We start from the raw sequence: 18,037 nt of genomic DNA on the forward strand, positions 1-18,037 counted from the left end.
GTGTTACTTTGATCGTGTTGGTGTAGATCAATAGCAGGCAAAAGAATCAAAAATATAACGAATCATTAAGATGATTCAGAGCCGACTCTTTCTTTTGAGAGCCAATATTATACCTCAGTGGCATTTTAAGAACCATTTTTGGCGACACACAAGACGGGACGAGCTCTACTCTTCAATTATGGATTTTGTTTTTGAACCACAACATTGCAAACAGTTGAGCGTTACAATTTAAAGCTGCTGTGATTGGCCAGGTTGTGATTATTCAAATGCATTACTTTGATCGTTTTGGTGTAGATCAGTAGAAGCAAAAAATAATTCAAAAAAATAACGAGTCATTAAGATGATTCAGAGTCGACTCTTTCTTTTGAGAGCCAATATTTTACCTCAGTGGCATTTAAAGAACCATTCTTGACGACACACAACACGGGACGAGCTCTACTCTTCAATTATGGACTTTTGTATTTGAACCACAACTTTGCAAACAGTTGAGCCTTACAATTTTAACCTCCTGTGATTGGTCAGGCTGGGATTATGCAAATGTGTTACTTTGATCGTGTTGGTGTAGATCAGTAGCAGGCAAAAGATTCAAAACTATAACGAATCATTAAGATGATTCAGAGCCGACTCTTTCTTTTGAGAGCCAATATTATACCTCAGTGGCGTTTCAAGAACCATTCTTGATGATTATGTTCAATCATACAACTAGTAAAAAACACCATAAATCCACTTCCAACACCATATCAACCAAACAACAACACATTATTAACCAACAAAAACACCATAGCATTACTGTGACAGCACAAACAACCACTTTAATACCACTATATATATATATATATATATATATATATATATATATATATATATATATATATATATATATATATATATATATATATATATATATACACACATACACATATACATATACATATATACATATATATATATATATATATATATATATATATATATATATATATATATATATATATATATATATAAAATATTTAGAAATTCAAATTTGGGGAATATCTTGTGCATAATGTGTTATGTGTGTGTGTATTTATATATATATATATATATATATATATATATATATATATATATATATATATATATATATATATATATATATATATATATACACACACACACACACACACATAACACATTATGCACAAGATATTCCCCAAACTTGAATTTCTAAATATTTTACACACACACTGTTTTATACCACATCAATAACACTACCCCATATTTTTGCACATGGCTAAAGTGTTATATTTGATTGCTGCTGCTTAACGAACTCCCATTCGGCCATGTCTGTTTGTAATTTAGCCGTATTTTTATGAGTTTCGACAATATGACCTCTCATTTCCAGAGCTCAGACACCCCTCTATAAACCTATCCTCTTTCACTCGCTCTTCTGAGGGCCGATAGCATGAAAAAAACACTCTCAGCATGGCACATTCTTTCTGTTTTCAACACACATACACACTCACAATATCCTTCTTTCATATCCTCGCATGGATAGCGAATACAAGAGAAACAGCAAGACCTACATAACAAACTGAATAACAAGAGACAGCATGAAAACACTCTACAGTTACGTGCAAAAACTTTACAGGCACCACATCAAAATATCAAATAAAACAGCACAAACTGCCATCTGCGTTACAGATTCTTCAGGAATCTCACCAGAAAAAAGCAACACAGCTGAAAGTCAATGAGGAGCTGTTTGCACAATAGTCTTATCTCCCACAATTGCTTCCTGTTATTGTGAATCCCTCCCATTCAGAGCCCAACAGAGTGACCTAATAACCCCTCCGGCGACCCCACCAAAAGATTACCACAACACAGCACACCAAAAGCCCATTCACAGCTGTCAATACACAATTAACACGCTCATTAGCCTTTGTGCTAAAACAGAGCTTCAGAGGATACCTGGAGATTCACATCACAGGTAGGCCAGTCACAATAATCAATATACGGACGCATGGATGTGACCTCAATCTTTTTTGGTGATGCAATATATATCGCCCATACATCAAAACCAATTCTAGCAACATTAGCTCCATCTCTATTGGAGGTGTCAGTGTCAGTATGAATAAAAAACACTGTAGTATTTAGTATAAATTACTATAGTATATTTTCATGTGGATGGTTGACAACTGAAAATAGATCTGGTAGCAGATATCGCAGCCTCTGTTACTTTTTACCAGTGGTGTAGTCCTAAAAAAATAGGTGGTGTACTATTAATATATATATATATATATATATATATATATATATATATATATATATATATATATACATATATACATATATACATATATACATATATATACATATATATACATATATACATATATACATATATACATATATACATACATACATACATACATACATACACACACACACACACACACACACACACACACACACACACACACACACACACACTGCACAGCTGTGGTTTGCTGTGGTTTGCGATCATTTAGTAGTGTACAGGTAATCGCAAAAGTGTTAGGGGAGCTGAAGCGACGCCCATGCTGTTTTAGAATTTTACTTGAACGTACGAGACATCATTCAGCTGATTTGTTGTGATCTTCGAAAAACTCAAATACTCAATACCAGAAAAATAGGGAAGTCTAATCACCAAAACAAGTGAGTATACCGAGAGTATGATCCTCAGAAGTCGTAATACCCAAACAGCTTGAGGAAAAAAGTAGGCATACTGAGTATACGTGCGTATAGCAAGGACTACACCACTGCTTTTTACCTTGACTTTTGTGTTAAAATGTATTATTATTTCTTTAGGATATGCGTTATTAAAATTATTAAATTGTTAAAATCACTTTAATTAAATGAAATATTCTTCTTATAAATTAGTATGTTTTCTTTGGAAGAGTGTATCGCATTGTATTGTCATTTTGGCGTTATATAATAAATGGCATATAATGACAATAATATCGTTTATCGCGATACATTTGGTACAATATATCGTACAACAGCCACGGTGGCTCAGTGGTTAGCACTGTCACCTCACAGCAAGAAGGTCGCTTAGAAGTTAGATTAATTAGTAGAGCAGCTACTGTGATGGTCATGGAAGAGTGGAGAACATGAGACTGATTCCTGTGACGCTCCAGAGACAGAAATTAAAATGGTCGTGCCCAACTGAGTCTGGTTTCTCTCAAGGTTTTTTTCTTCACTTTCACCAATTAATGAAGATTTTTTTCCCTCTCCGCTGTTGCCACTAGCTTATTAGCATCGTTGGATTTGATCTTCAGTATTTGGACTCTCAGTAGTGATTATTAAACCACACTGAACTGAGCTCAACTGAACTGAACTTAAACACTACAAACTGAACTACACTGTTCCTATTTACTGTGACCTTTTATGTGAAGCTGCTTTGACACAATCTACATTGTATAAGCGCTATACAAATAAAGGTGAATTGAATTGAATTGAATTAATTAGGAAAGTCATTGGACAACAGTAATTTGTTCTGCAGCCAATCAAAAAATTATATTAAATACTATGTATTTACATTAAAAACGAGAACAATGAACATATTGTGTTCATACTGCATTGTGTTATTATTGCATAATAAGTGCATTGTAGCAAATGATTCCTTTAAATGTAGTTAATATAACAAAATAAAGGGTAACCCAAAAACATATACACAGCTGAAGTCAGAATTAATCACCTTCCTGTGATTTTTCTTTCTTTTTCAAATATTTCCTAAATGATGTTAGACAGATTCAGGAATTTTTCACAGTATTTCCTATAATATTTTTTCTTCTGGAAAAAAGTCTTATTTGTTTTATTTCGGCTAGAATGAAAGCAGTTTTTATTTTTAAAAATCACTATTATATTAACCTCTTCAATTATTATTAGCCCCTTTATGCTATATATTTTTAACTGTCTACAGAGCAAACATCATTATACAATAACTTGCCTAATTACCCGAACCTGCCTAATTAACCTAGTTAAGCCTTTAAATGTCACTTTAAGCTGTATAGAAGTGTCTTGAAAAATATCTAGTCAAATATTATTTACTGTCATCATGACAAAGATAAAATAAATCAGTTATTAGAAATGAGTTATTAAAACTATTATGATTATAAATGTGCTGAAATTTTTTTTTTCGTTAAATAGAAATTGGGAATTTTTTTTATTTCAGATTATAATTCTGACTTTAACTGTATATATTGCTATGAGGAGGGTAATAATATAATAACTCAGCAGTTTTTACGTTTGTTTTACGCTTTTTATATTCCACTCAAACTAAAAGACTGGCAACTCTTTATTTTGATGGTCCATTTGAGTATTAGTAGACTGTCTGCTTAATATCTGCTGATACTGTTCCTTTAACAGACATTTAACTGATTATAAGAAACATTGCAAGTACATGTCAACTTACACTAACCCTAACAGTCTACTTATAATCTAATGAGAATTACTTGGCATGTAGATGCAGTGTAACTTAAATTCAACAACCAAAATAAAGTGTGACCAAAAGACTTTCTTCAGAATAAAATAATAATAGGAAAATCTCCTTGCTTTTTAAAACATCACATTTAAAAAAATAATAATAATTAAAGCTGCAAGCAGCGATGATAGGGACCTCGCACCCGGGCTCACCGCCGCCCGGCGGCCGTAGGACGACAGAGAACCGCGAACAATAATAATTTATTCCGATACATAAAAAAATCTGAGAAAATCACAGATTTATGCCAAACTTGCTCCCGTCAGCAGGTGGCGCTATGACTGTGACTCAAGATTGGCATATAGATGTCTTCAGGAGAGGATTTTAATCAACCATGTGAATTTTCAGGCAGATCGGACATTGTTTGGCTGAGTTATAGGCAATTTTACTGTTGCCACCAGGTGGCGCTATAATTATATTGGGTTATAGACATGTAAACATGTTCAGGTCAGGACTCTTATCAATTGTGTGAATTTTGAGGCAGATCGGACGTTGTTTGGCTAAGTTCTAGGCAATTATATGTTTGCCAGCAGGTGGCGCTATAACTGTATCGGAATATTGGCATGTAAACATGTTCAGCTCAGGACTCTTATCAAATGTGTGAGTTTTGAGGCAGATCGGATCATGCATGCCTGAGTTATAACGACTTCCTGTTTCGTGGCGAGACAAAAACTCTAAAGCTTCGCAATTTAACGTCGCCAAGGCCTTTAGATGACAAAACCCAATTTTGGTGTCGATCGGATGAAATCCCTAGGAGGAGTTCGTTAAAATACAATGCCTGGAAATGGCAAAAACGCCAAAACACATTTAAAAAAATAATAATAATGAATTTCACAAATAGGGCTAATAATGGTGCGTAGAGTTTGCATGTTCTCCCTGTGTTGGCGTGAGTTTCCACCGGGTGCTCCAGTTTCCCCCACAGTCCAAACACATGCACTGCAGGAGAATTGGATAAACTAAATTGCCCATAGTAAACAAGTGTGTGTGTGCGTGAATGAGAGCGTATGGATGTTTCCCAGTACTGGGTTGCAGCTGGAAGGGCATCCACTGTTTAAAACTGAGATATGCTGGAATAGTTGGCGGTTCATTCCGCTGTGGCGACCACTGATTAACAAAGGGTCTAAGGCAAAGTAAAATGGATGAATTACCGTTGTGTATTACAGATAGGCATTCAACTCTAAATATACATTACCACTGAGGAAAAAAATGCATTGGATTTACTAGGTTTTTTCAAGGTAAGTGGTTGCAAACTATTTATATAAGCTGAATTTAAACAACCGCATTAAATTTAGTATGTTCAACTTAATTTGTCAGCCCATTGCAACCACTTACCTTCAATAAAAACCTAGTAAATCCAATGAATCCTTTTATTTCAGTGTGCATATTTATACCCCATAAAGTGCATGTCATATTGTAATATTCATAGTTAAGATGTGTGTGTGTGTGTGTGTGTGTGTGTGTGTGTGTGTGTGTGTGTGTGTGTTCTCTCTCACACAGAACTAACTAAAGTTGTTATGGTGACGATCGTCCCACATGGCGACCAAACCCAAGAGACAGAAGTGTTGCCAGGCTGAGCCTCTCTCTCTGCGCAGCGCTACTGTTTAAGCCGTCATCAATCGCTGTAAATACTCCAGCAAAAACATCAGAGGAAAAATGCGTCTAAACATGATTCGGCTAGCCTTGTTCTTTAATGCGCTATGGCTAGAAACAGGCCACAACACGGCCCGATTTTACAACAAACAAACACACACTTTTGTAAGGGCATCTCTGTGTTAAAGCTCGGGCTGGTTTTTGTGTCCGCTGACACACCCACACACTGATCTGACAAAGACCATCAGTGACGTCCCAGAACTAGTATTCAAACACAGCCTGGGCGCTTATTCAAATAGAGGTGCGAGCAAGCACGATCCCCTGGGCAATGTGGTCAAAAGTGGACATGAAGTTCTCGAGCTCCGAATGTATTTGGTTTCATAGCATGCAGGAAGCCTTCGTGTCAATTACGATGAATTGAATAGACAATTTTTATTTATTTATCTCAAATTTGACTACACTGAAAAAAATGATTCATTGGATTTACTAAATATTTTTAAGGTAAGCTGTTGAAAACTATTGATATGGGCTGAAGTTGAAGAAACAACTTATATTTGGTAATTTTCAATGTTATTTGTCTAAATTCAGCCCATATAAATTGTTCGCAACTCCTTAAAACAATTTAGTAAATCCTATGAATCATTTTTTTCAGTGTACTTGCTTTTTTAAAATCTTAAATACCTCTTTTGGATAATATCTTAGTTAATATTGTTCTGTATTGTGTAGTAAATTTTATATTGTAAAAAACAAACAAACATACATTATCTGTACTTGAAATAAAAACATAAATACAGTGAATAAAAGGTATTTCATGCCAAAAAAATAAAAATAAAAATAAAAATCTAAAACGGACTGATGGTTGATTTCTGTCAGTTGTTCTGTAAAGGACAACCCAGGCTCATTCTGAAAGCGTACCTCTGTATACATTTCTGGAGAGCGCCAAATATGTCCCAGGAGCTACGTTTCTTTGCAGGTTTTGTTTTCGCGAATCCACTAGAGGCCACTGTGTACACTTTTTGAGACCTCAGATTTCTCTCGCGAGTGCCATTCGCACCTGCTGTTCTCACGTAAATCCTGCAGAGGCTGCTGTTTACAATTTTTGAGATCTCAAATTTCACTTGCGAGTGCCATATCGCGCATGTTGTTCTAGTGTAAATCCACTAGAGGCCACAATCCACTGACTGTTTGACTGACTGACTGACTACGTTTTCAGATTTTACCACATTCTCACCGTGTTATTTACTTGTTTATTTTTGGCTTTTCTTTTTGTCTTACCTGCTTTCTGGAACCGTTCTTCGCCGGACTCGAAGCCCGATGTCATGTTCTACTTATCTTTGTGTCTCAAGTCTGCCGACATACATGGCGAGCTAACTGGACAAACTGGTAACCGCGAAAAAGCCGTCCACATGGAGGTAAGCGGTCAGCTGGTAAGCGCGAAAAGGAACGACGTCAAACCGCCCCGTAGTGTTCCTTTTAAAGACGTAATGCACTTCTGGCTATATAATTCACGCTCTCCAGAAATGTATATAGGGCTACGTTTTCAGAATGAGCCTATGTTGGTAAAGGAATATGTCAGTCATTTGGTTCCCGGATTTTTTGTTCTTTAATAAAACCACTTTACAAATATACATACCCTGTCATTATCCTCAGCCCAATTGAACCTACAGCTTTAATAGTTTTCTCATGCTAAAACGGTTATTTAGAAAAAAAAAAGACTTCAGAAGTAGCAAGTTTAAGTTGTTATCATTCACATCAATTGATTAAAAACATTATTAATTATAAATAAATTCCACAAATAAATACTATTTTACAGTTGTCCCCATGTTTATGTCAGTCCAGTCACATTTGTCCTGTCAAATTTTGAATGTGTGCAATACAGCTTTAAGGAGACTGACATCATTTGATGGAGGAGAAGCTGACAGTGATCAAGGATCCTGTCCTATCATTGAATTGTATGATTTTATGCTTATTTTTGTATGATTTTTTTGAGGAAGACCCTGGTCAGGCCCTGTCACATTTTTATAAGTGAAAATGTACATTTCTGGTAGAATGTCCCATATGTAAATTAACAATTTACTGTATTTTGTGACTCATGTTTCTTCTTTTTATTATTATTATTTTATCATTTTGGATCACTACTTTTTATTATTATTATGCTTTATATGCTATATAATTGCATTGCGGGACTTTGATCTTTCCTTCAATTACTTTAAATGTTAAAAAGATGATGTGATATATATATTCTTGTTTGGTGTTGTCAATTTCAATACAAAAACCTGGGAGAAAAAAAAACGACAGTACTTTGTCTGTCAATTTACAGACTTAATTGTTTATATATAGTATTTCTTATACAATATATATTGTTTCACACTACTAAAAATGTTAAACTACACAGCTGAATTTCCATCATAAAAAGTCAACAGGGTGGAGATTGACATCCCATAATGTAATTCGCAACTGTAAATTAAACCGTAAATCTTGATATGCGGAACCTTATATTCATTAATTCTCCTTAGTCCCTTATTTATCAGGAGTCGCCACAGCGGAATGAACCGCCAACTATTCCAGCAAATGTTTTACACAGTGAATGCCCTTCCAGCCACAACCCAGTAGTGGGAAACACCCATACACTCTCACATTCACGCACATACACTACGGCCAATTTAGTTCATTCAATTTCCCTATACCACATGTGTTTGGACTGTGGGGGAAACCGGAGCACCAGGAGGAAACCCACACCAACTCAAGGAGAACATGCAAACTCAACACAGAAATGCCAACTGACCCAGGCGTGTAGGTTATGAGTATAGTTAACAATATTTATAGTATATGTACAGTTACATCACCACTCCAGTACATTAGTTCTTAGTTAGGTCTTACTTAAAGTGTTGTGTTCATATTTATGATTGTTTATTTAAGTAACACGTGGTCCTGCGAGACACAATATTTTATTCCACTTTATGTCCACACATGTAGTAGAGTGACAATAAAGCTCACCTTGACTTGAAAAATCAAAGTTTCCTTATCATTTACTATACACACATACAGTGTTTGTAAACATTTAAGATGACAATATTCTTCTTCTGAACATTAAATATGATATTCTGAAGAATGTTGGGGGTAAAAACAGCCATTTACTTTCATTGTAAGAGCAAAAATTACTATTTACCTCAGTATTTTTCAGGATATCTTCCTTTATGTTTAACAAAAGAAAGAAACTCAAACAGGTTTTAAACAAGCAGAGGATGTGTAAATGATGACAGAATTTTTATTTTTAGTGTGAACCGTCCCTTTAAAAACCTTTGTTTGGTAATACTCACTTAAATACTGCAGCACTTAAATACTGCTCACTGAATACAAACCTAATAGATCACTCAGATCTTTAGGATCATATAAACTAGAATTTTCAAGAGTTCAATCAAAGCAGGGTGAATCCGCCTTCAGCTACTACGCCCCTCGCTGCTGGAATCAGCTTCCAGAAATGATCAGATGTGCTCCAACATTACACACGTTCAAATCAAGACTGAAAACACATCTGTTTAGCTGCGCCTTTACTGAATGAGCACTGTGCTACGTCCGACAGATCGCACTATTGTGTTTTTCTCTTCTTTTTCATTCTTTTATAACCGGTTTTAACACAATTAATCTGTTTTTATCAGTTTTTTCTTAATCATTTTTATTATTTGTTTTTATTTACTTATATTTGTCTCTTTTATTCCTGTTTATGTAAAGCACTTTGAATTGCCACTGCTAAATAAATAAACTTGCCTTGCCTTAGCAATATAGTTTATTATTTTTATTAATAAAAATATAGTTTACATAATAAAATAATAAATTATACATTATGGCATTTTTCCATATTTCAAACAAAAATGCAGTCATTTAAAGCATTTTTGGCATAAAAATAACAACAACAACAACAACAACAACAAAAGATGCTGCATTTTACATGACAATTAAGTAGCATAAAGTTAATATGTGATGTTTTATAAACAAATTCCGGGAGAAGCACGCTCAGTTATAACATGGCTAATTCATTATTGACAATCATTGTATTATCTAATCAGCTCAAGACCAAACCTCTATAAATAGTCAAACACGTCATACCTCCGTTTCCTCTCGACTTCAGCATCCCTCCACCACAACAACACACTATTAAACCAGATACCTACTTAAATCTGAGGGGAAAGCTTTCTGGAGCCGAACTAGACACTGTGCTCGGACCCCTATCTCTCTCTTTCACTCTATCTATCCTGATAAGGGGAATAACACGAGTTAGGGTGTCTTGCCTCTCCCGGACAGCACGCCAAATACGCATATTCTATTCAGTTAAATATCTGTGAGTGTGAACTTGTGAAGTTTATATTAATTTTTAGACAAGAAAAGCTTCAGAGTTATGAAAGCAAATCTTTTGCGGAATAACTAATACATTTGTTATTCTGAATAATAGTCGTTTTATGAAAAATTAAACACAATAAATCACAATATTTTTAGATATTAATATGGGGGGAAATGTACATGACCTCTATAAAATAAAGCAAATATCATTACTTATACATTCCTAATTATTATTACATTACTAAGTATTACTAAATAACATTACCAAAGCAAATATCATCATTATCATTACTTTATAAATCCATGCAGATTACGTGTATGGCGAGTAGCATCCCAAAATGTAGGTATTGATCTGTTCTAAGCTATTAGCGCGGATCAGCAATACTTAACGTGTTAAATACATGCATCCATATGACCGTGTCATATCAGCAACATTTACATGCATTTAAAGTGTTGAAATGGAGTAGAAAAATGCTTCTTTTCGTAATGACAACAAATGCTGTGCGTCCAGTCAAACTTTACCATACTACAAATCCACTTACTAGGTTAATCAGAGTATATACAGGAATCTGAGAGTGAATTCAAAACCTTTTAAGACTTTTTTTAAGACTCTCTGCATACATTTTAAGACCTTATAACCACTTTTCAATCAGACACACTGGTGAGATTTTAACTTACAGTATATTTACTAAATATGAATGTGAGAAACTAATCCAAAACTATAACATTATTCATACACTGAATAAAAATAAAGTCAAGTCAAGCTAATTTAGCAGGTTGGCACCTAGAAATAATGGTGCTGCATTGGTTACTGCAGTAAACAAAGCAGCATGATGTCGAATGTAGTACGATTTCATTGATTTTATAAACTACAAAGCATCCTGAAATTTGCAGATTTAACACCGGCAAACTTTAGCATACAACCATACATTGCATAATCAAAAATATATTAAATTTAATACCTTTTTTAATTGCATTTAAGACTTTTTAATACTTTTAAGAGCCTTAAATTTCTCTACATTGATTTATCAGCTTTGAATACTTTTTAAAACCCTGCAGACACCCTGTTAATACTAACATTATATCCAGTAGCTTGTTTTATGTTTTTGCCTGGTGTCAACTATATATAATTTCATAAGGAGGCTAATAAGCTTCCCAAACAACAACATAAGTCGTGGCTGAACTATCATAGTAGGGCATTACAGGGGTGGCAAAGAAAAGGGCCATTCGATCCGCAAGTGAAGCAGCAGAGAAGGCCACAAGGTGGCTGTGGATTAAGAGGGCAGATCCGTGGACTGCTACTGGGACACAAGTCGGGACTTGATCAACCCCGGCTGGGTCACCTGGGTGAGAGTGTATGATGTTGAGAGACCCGAAACACCCAATGATCCCAGGATACATCACTGATGATGTGTCCCAAATGCATCCATGAGATGTTTCTTGCATAAATAGTACGATGCATCGTTTGGGAAAAGAACGATGTAGTAACGAGTGTTTACCAAAACGGTAGTTTCTCTGTGGCAGATCCATCGTTTGAAGTTATAACATAAAACGCACATAATGATGCTCTAAACAGGGTGGAGTAACTCCTTCTTTAAAGAAAAAACCCTTAATTTTTTTATAGATTATTATGAATTGTTTTACACGCACACACATAAAAAAAATCCAATATTAGTTTTGGTAAAAACATGCACTCATTTTCCATATTAATTGAAATATATGTAAACGACACATATAGGGGCTATGTTTCTTTTACAAATATTAACATAAAACCTCTTAGCTAACACATATTTTAATCTCATATAAATCATTAATGGTTGTAATTTGTAATTTATTAAGAAATTTAAAAAAACTTACTTATTAATAATAATAATTTTATTAATATTAAGTAGGATGTTGTTTATTTATTTATTTTATTTATCGTAAAAGTCTCCTTTTACAATATGACACATGCAAACCACTACAGAAATGTTATAATCAACAGGCCCTACTGTCATATACAGCACAGATACATTAATAAATAACCTACTATAAATTAAAAGCATTACTGTATGCTATACTGTATATTCTTGTTTATACAAGCTTTGGAGATGTAACGCAAGTTCCGCTTTTAAATAATAGGTCACCTATAGCTTTCATCATGAGCCACGGCTGTGTTCAAAATGGCATAGATGTTTTCAAAGTGCACTGCGAAGGGAGCGCAATTGTCAATATGAAGATCGCTAAAACTGAACTGTATACTTTGAAAGCAAATTACACCTTAGAGAGATGACTTCTTTTTTATTTTTAATCCCTCCAAGTTTAAATGTTAGGATGTTCTAAATGAATAGGGCATAGGGGGATAACTAGGGGGCATAGGGGGATAACTGGGAATAGAACACAGCATGGAACTGTTTAACTGTCTAACTTACAGCTTAAGAGATGTAGATGCAAGCGTACAAGTTAGCGATGCAGTTTGCGAACGATGTCGTTGCAACGATGGATTTGGGAAACACCAAATCAACAAACTATGTTTGTAACGAACTTGCGACCTTAGTTAGCTAACGATGGTTTTCAGAAATGCACCCCTGAGCAGTTTTTACATTTGTTTTCCTGTTTTTATATTCCACTCAAACTAAAAGACTTTCTCCAGAATAAAATCATAATAGGAAACACTGTAAAAATGCCCTTGCTCTGTTAAAAATCACATTAGAAAAAAATTATTATAATAAATTTCACAATAGATCTATTAATGTTGTGTGTGGAGTTTGCATGCTCTCCCCATGTTGGCATGGGTTTCCTCCAGTTTCCCACACAGTCCAAACACATGCGCTGTAGGTGAATTGAATAAACTAAATTGGCCGAAGTGTATGAGTGTGTGTGTGAATGAGTGCGTATGGGTGTCTCCCAGTACTGGATTGCAGCTGGAAGGGCATCCACTGTGTAAAACATATGCTGGATAAGTTGGCGGTTCGTTCAGCTGTGGCGAGCCCTGAAGAATAAAGGGACTAAGGTGAAGGAAAACGAATGAATGAATAATGCAGATGCCAGAAATTACTACAGTAAACTTGTATATCACAAAAGTGAAAAGTAAGCATGGGACAATAACCAGTTTCAAGATTTATGAAATTTGGAGGTATTAAAACTGCAAAAATGTTTTGTTGTACCGTTTCTAATGTATATGTAAAGGGTTTTTTCTGTAAGGAAATCTGTGTTTTTGAAGCTAATGAAGATAGCAGAAGTCAATGGTTTATTTTAATTATGTAGCCCGACATGTTTACTGTTCCAAAACATTATAAATGTCTCCTAAAATCTAATATATTGTATTAAATGGGTGGAAAAGTTGTTGTTTTTTAACTAAGAAATTATTTTACAGCAGTAAACACAATACTGCGATATTTTTTATCCAATGTTATCAAACTGTTAGACACGTATACTGGAGTTCTATCGATTTGTCCTACCGTGTCAGTTTGTCCTACCTCCCATTCAAAATGTAGGTAGCACATTTTGATAACGTAATATGCCCATCAGATTTTGCTGCCAGTGTAAATTTTAATGTGGAGTAGTGTGACATGAAGCTGTAATATCACCCTAACCTACCTAATCTCTAACCCCAACCCAAGGGCGTAGATTTAATCTTGGCATTGGTGGGGACATACATCCAAGAGCACATGCATTGAACAGCACAAATTATGTTTCACGCTTTTAAAAACATGAATAAGGTACATAATAATATATAATAAACACTTAATACAAAGAACAATCCCGTCCCATACTGCAAAAGTCAATTGACATGATTTTACTGCCGTCGGGCTTTGAGGAGGTGTGAATGTAGAGAAATCTAGAGGGGTGTGTGATGCAATTGAACTGTTTTATCCTGATTATTGATTTTCATAATCATGGAGGTCAAAATCAAAACTGAATTTCGATTTACTGGAATCTACTGAATTAATTGCACTACCTTGGTTAATAATATTACAGTGAACTAGTAGCAAACTTGACTGTGTACACTTGAAGGTTACTTAGGGTTGATGGAGCATTATTTTAATTTGAAGTCGATTAAATTATTGGTAGGGACATCTCAGTAATTGGTAGATAATGGTGGGGACACGTCTTCTCCATCCATGCCAATTCTACGCCCTTGCCCCAACCTCAGAACCATTGAAATGCAGTGTTGGTAGCATAATCTGATGGGTAGGATACTATACCGGCCCATGCCTAGTGAAAAGACCAAAACTGATTGTGATTTTGTGGCAGCTTCATGTTTTGGTAAATATTTTGATAGAAATGTGATATGAAAGTACTTGGAATATTATTATAGTCACTGTATATTATTTTAAAAACACCATGTTACTTTCTGTAATAGTATTAGGCCTCAGTTCAGGCCCGGTGGTATAGGGGGGGGGGGGATGCATTGCCCCCTCAGAAAGAATTTGTGCCGCGGATCAACCTTTCACATGCACTGCAGGTAAACTGAATGATAATCTTTTGAAAATTTGTAATTTAGGCTGTACGGCTATTTGCTCATGCTAAATTAAATACCAGAACATATATTGTAGGCCTATTTTAGGAGCTAAATATAGTTAGCATATCGATTTTGTTTTTGACTTGTAGCTCAAGGCCCTAAAAAATTAAAATAACCTGAAAACAGTTATAAAAACAGGCTAAATAAATAAATAAAATTGTAGGCCGTGTAACCTAATAATTTATGATGGGGTTTTTACAAATGGAAACCAGACATCATCACGAAAATAAAACCTCACTTATGATAGCCTAACATAAATATTTATTTTTACCTTTAAAATTATGAAAAAAGTTATATATTGAGTTGCGGTTATCATGCCCAAATTTAACCAATTTTCATGGTAATAACTGTGAATTTAGGTATCTTTTTCAGGCTACACTAATGCCTTAAAATTTAACTAAGCAACACATTTAACTACTATTTCTTAAATGACATTAGACATTTTTTTACTAACACTGATGTTGGTTGGGTAATAGGGGAGTTACTGCATGTGTGGGCATAGTTTGACGTCTTTATATAAAACTTTTATTTTTAACATTTATAAGCCTATTAATTGCAATAAAAAGGAAAGAAATAAGGAGAAAACAATACGATTTAAAGCACTCGTTTTGGAGCTGAAGACATGATCTGTGAGCGTTTATGTAAACGGTATCGTTGCATAACCTTCGTTGATAAAATGAGTAACTGCAAAACTGTACATATTATTATTATTATAAAAAGTATATTACTGCCTTAAGTCAGTAACTTGGGCAGTAATGCAAAGTAATAATAAATAAGAGAATAAATAGCCTAAATGAAAGGAACAAGAGGGACCAAAGTGCCCCCTCAGTTATGAGATTCTAGCGCCGGGCCTGCCTCAGCTACTGGTGCTCTTTGTAGTTCACACACGCACCTACAAACACTTTTGCTGAATGTTGTTCGAGTCCTAAAAAGTTTGATTCTGCCCTGTTTCGCTCCCCAGGTTGCCATAGCGATGAAAAGCGAGAAAGAACGCTTTCATGTGGCGCGCAGTGCGCCAGACAGACCTGCTGGAACCGACCCGCGCCTCGTGCACGCGCGTTCAAATGACCGTAGGAAACGGAAACCTCTGCAAAGCATTTATCCCACTTAGGAAAAGGGGATACGCTGTAGAATATGAAGCGAACATCAAAACGAGATGCAGGTGGGACGAGGCCATAGCACTGCATTTTTCTGAATGACCTGAAACCAACGTTCGCACTGTAAACAGATTGTATTTATGCTAATCATCAGCATAGAAAAAAGAATAGACCAAGTACTCACAGTTTTTGAATCCAACTCGTGTCTGTTTTGAGCCAAAACTTTATCCACACCAGTCTGGTCAACATAGGTGACAAATCCAAACCCCCTGCGCGATATTACGCATAAGAAGAATTAAGTTACAAACACACACACACACAAACAAACAAGTCAGCAGTGGATGTGCGCGCGCCTCCCCCTCACCTCGACCGCTTCGTAACCGGATCCCGCATCACCATACACTCCTTCACCTCGCCGAATTTACAAAAGTATTCCTTCAATCCCTCTGTAACAAGAAAAACACACACACATATGATCAATTTATTTCATAACCCCAGCTTAGTGACACAAATTGGTGTACATTAAACAAAAGCTTGCTGCTGCTACAGCTCAGCGCTGAGACTGCCCATCTGTGACCACTTTGCATCTCGACAATAGTGCTCATTATAAAGCGCTGGTAAGCATTCTTATTATAATGTTCTAAGTTAAGCTGAGTTATTTGAATAACAACACATGCATGCACTCGCAGATATTTTCCACACGGCATTTATTCAACCACATCAGTGCTTCACCTCAAATCACTACGAGCTCTCTAAATATAAAGCTTTCTAGGAAGAGAAGTTCACCAATATCCCAAAACATGCCAAGTATTTACATATATGAATGAAACGCTTTTAAATACGTGAGATTTCACTCTGAGATGGGTGTTTTCCTTTGGTTTTTACGCAAAGGATCGTTTGTTTAACGTTTTGAAAGCACAAACTGATCCTGTATGCTCCTAGCAACCCATGCACGAGACTTTTTTTGAGTGGAAGTAGCACGCAGGACGGAAGAATCACGCGTCTCACCTTGCGTCGTCTGCCAGCTCAACCCGCCGATGAACATTTTGCTGAAAGGTGAAAAAGAGAGTCGGGTCAGACATCTGAAAGTCTACTGATTACTGATGCATATGTAAATACAGCAATGAATCACAACAAATCAAGTGGAAAGTGCATTTTCGGCCATGATGGATGGATGGACGCCGTTATTTCCAATGAATTCCCCTCTCCGTTTAAAAGTCAGAAGTTCGGACGTTCCACTTTCGAACGCGCGATTTAGAACGTTCCAATAGAACACGACTGAAACAATGTAACAATTCCAAACCTAACAGATGGATACAATGTAACCGCGCGCGTCCTGGAACGAGGGAACATGGAAACAATGTAACAGTGAGGCTCCTGGCCGTTACATTGTTTCCATTTTGGCTCTTTCGTAAAGGGACCCGCGCTTGTGTCTTTTGTCTGCGGTGGTCTCTTTCCCTCCAGGTCCCAAGAACTCTCAGGTTTATGAATCTATTAATAGATCTCCAGCTCGCGAGGGAAAAGTCAAGTGGAGCGCGCGGTATGAAGGCTTTTACCAGGGGTCGTGCGGGGAGTCCTGCGTGGAGGACGACAGGCTGCTCTGACTCCCTTCTGTGTCCATTCCCGTGTCACTCTGTTGCCCGGACTGTGAGGCGAACGGGAGCCAGGAGTCTCCAACTCAAGAGCGGGTGGCCCGAGGGGGTGGGGGAGGGAGGGCCCGTCTGGAGGAGGACGGGCCAAGCGTGGTTTGCGCACATACGGAGGAACCGCCTCCCGTTTGACTTTTCCCGGACTCTCGTCGTCTGCTCCGTCCCTCTTTCTCCGTGGCCCCGCCCCCGCCCGCTTTCATCTGCTGCTGCTGCTGCTGTACAGTAGCCGAGTCGAAACGTGGTCAGCCGGAAGAAAGAGAAAGACAGACAGATTGAGAAACAATCAGGCAGATAGAAAGACAGAACGATAGGTACGACAATATCAAATGAAACGCAGCTAATAATATTGATGATACTGTAC

The 18,037-nt window shown here is 36.3% G+C and overlaps 1 protein-coding gene across 1 annotated transcript in view; it reads right to left on the reverse strand.

Moving 5' to 3' along the window:
- The window catches only part of LOC130228827 (RNA-binding protein Musashi homolog 1-like), a 98,221-nt gene extending 80,385 nt beyond the window's left edge, over positions 1-17,836 (reverse strand). Inside the window, exons 1-4 of the mRNA XM_056457295.1 lie at positions 17,584-17,836; positions 17,036-17,076; positions 16,392-16,473; positions 16,212-16,296 (exon numbers count right to left, since the gene is read on the reverse strand). Coding sequence (XP_056313270.1) covers positions 16,212-16,296; positions 16,392-16,473; positions 17,036-17,076; positions 17,584-17,648 — 273 coding nt within the window. The 5' untranslated portion in view covers positions 17,649-17,836. The remainder of the gene's footprint in view (positions 1-16,211; positions 16,297-16,391; positions 16,474-17,035; positions 17,077-17,583) is intronic.
- Positions 17,837-18,037: the final 201 nt, after the last annotated feature.

This window comes from Danio aesculapii, chromosome 5 (assembly GCF_903798145.1).
Source record: "Danio aesculapii chromosome 5, fDanAes4.1, whole genome shotgun sequence".
In the NCBI taxonomy this organism is placed as follows: domain Eukaryota; kingdom Metazoa; phylum Chordata; class Actinopteri; order Cypriniformes; family Danionidae; genus Danio; species Danio aesculapii.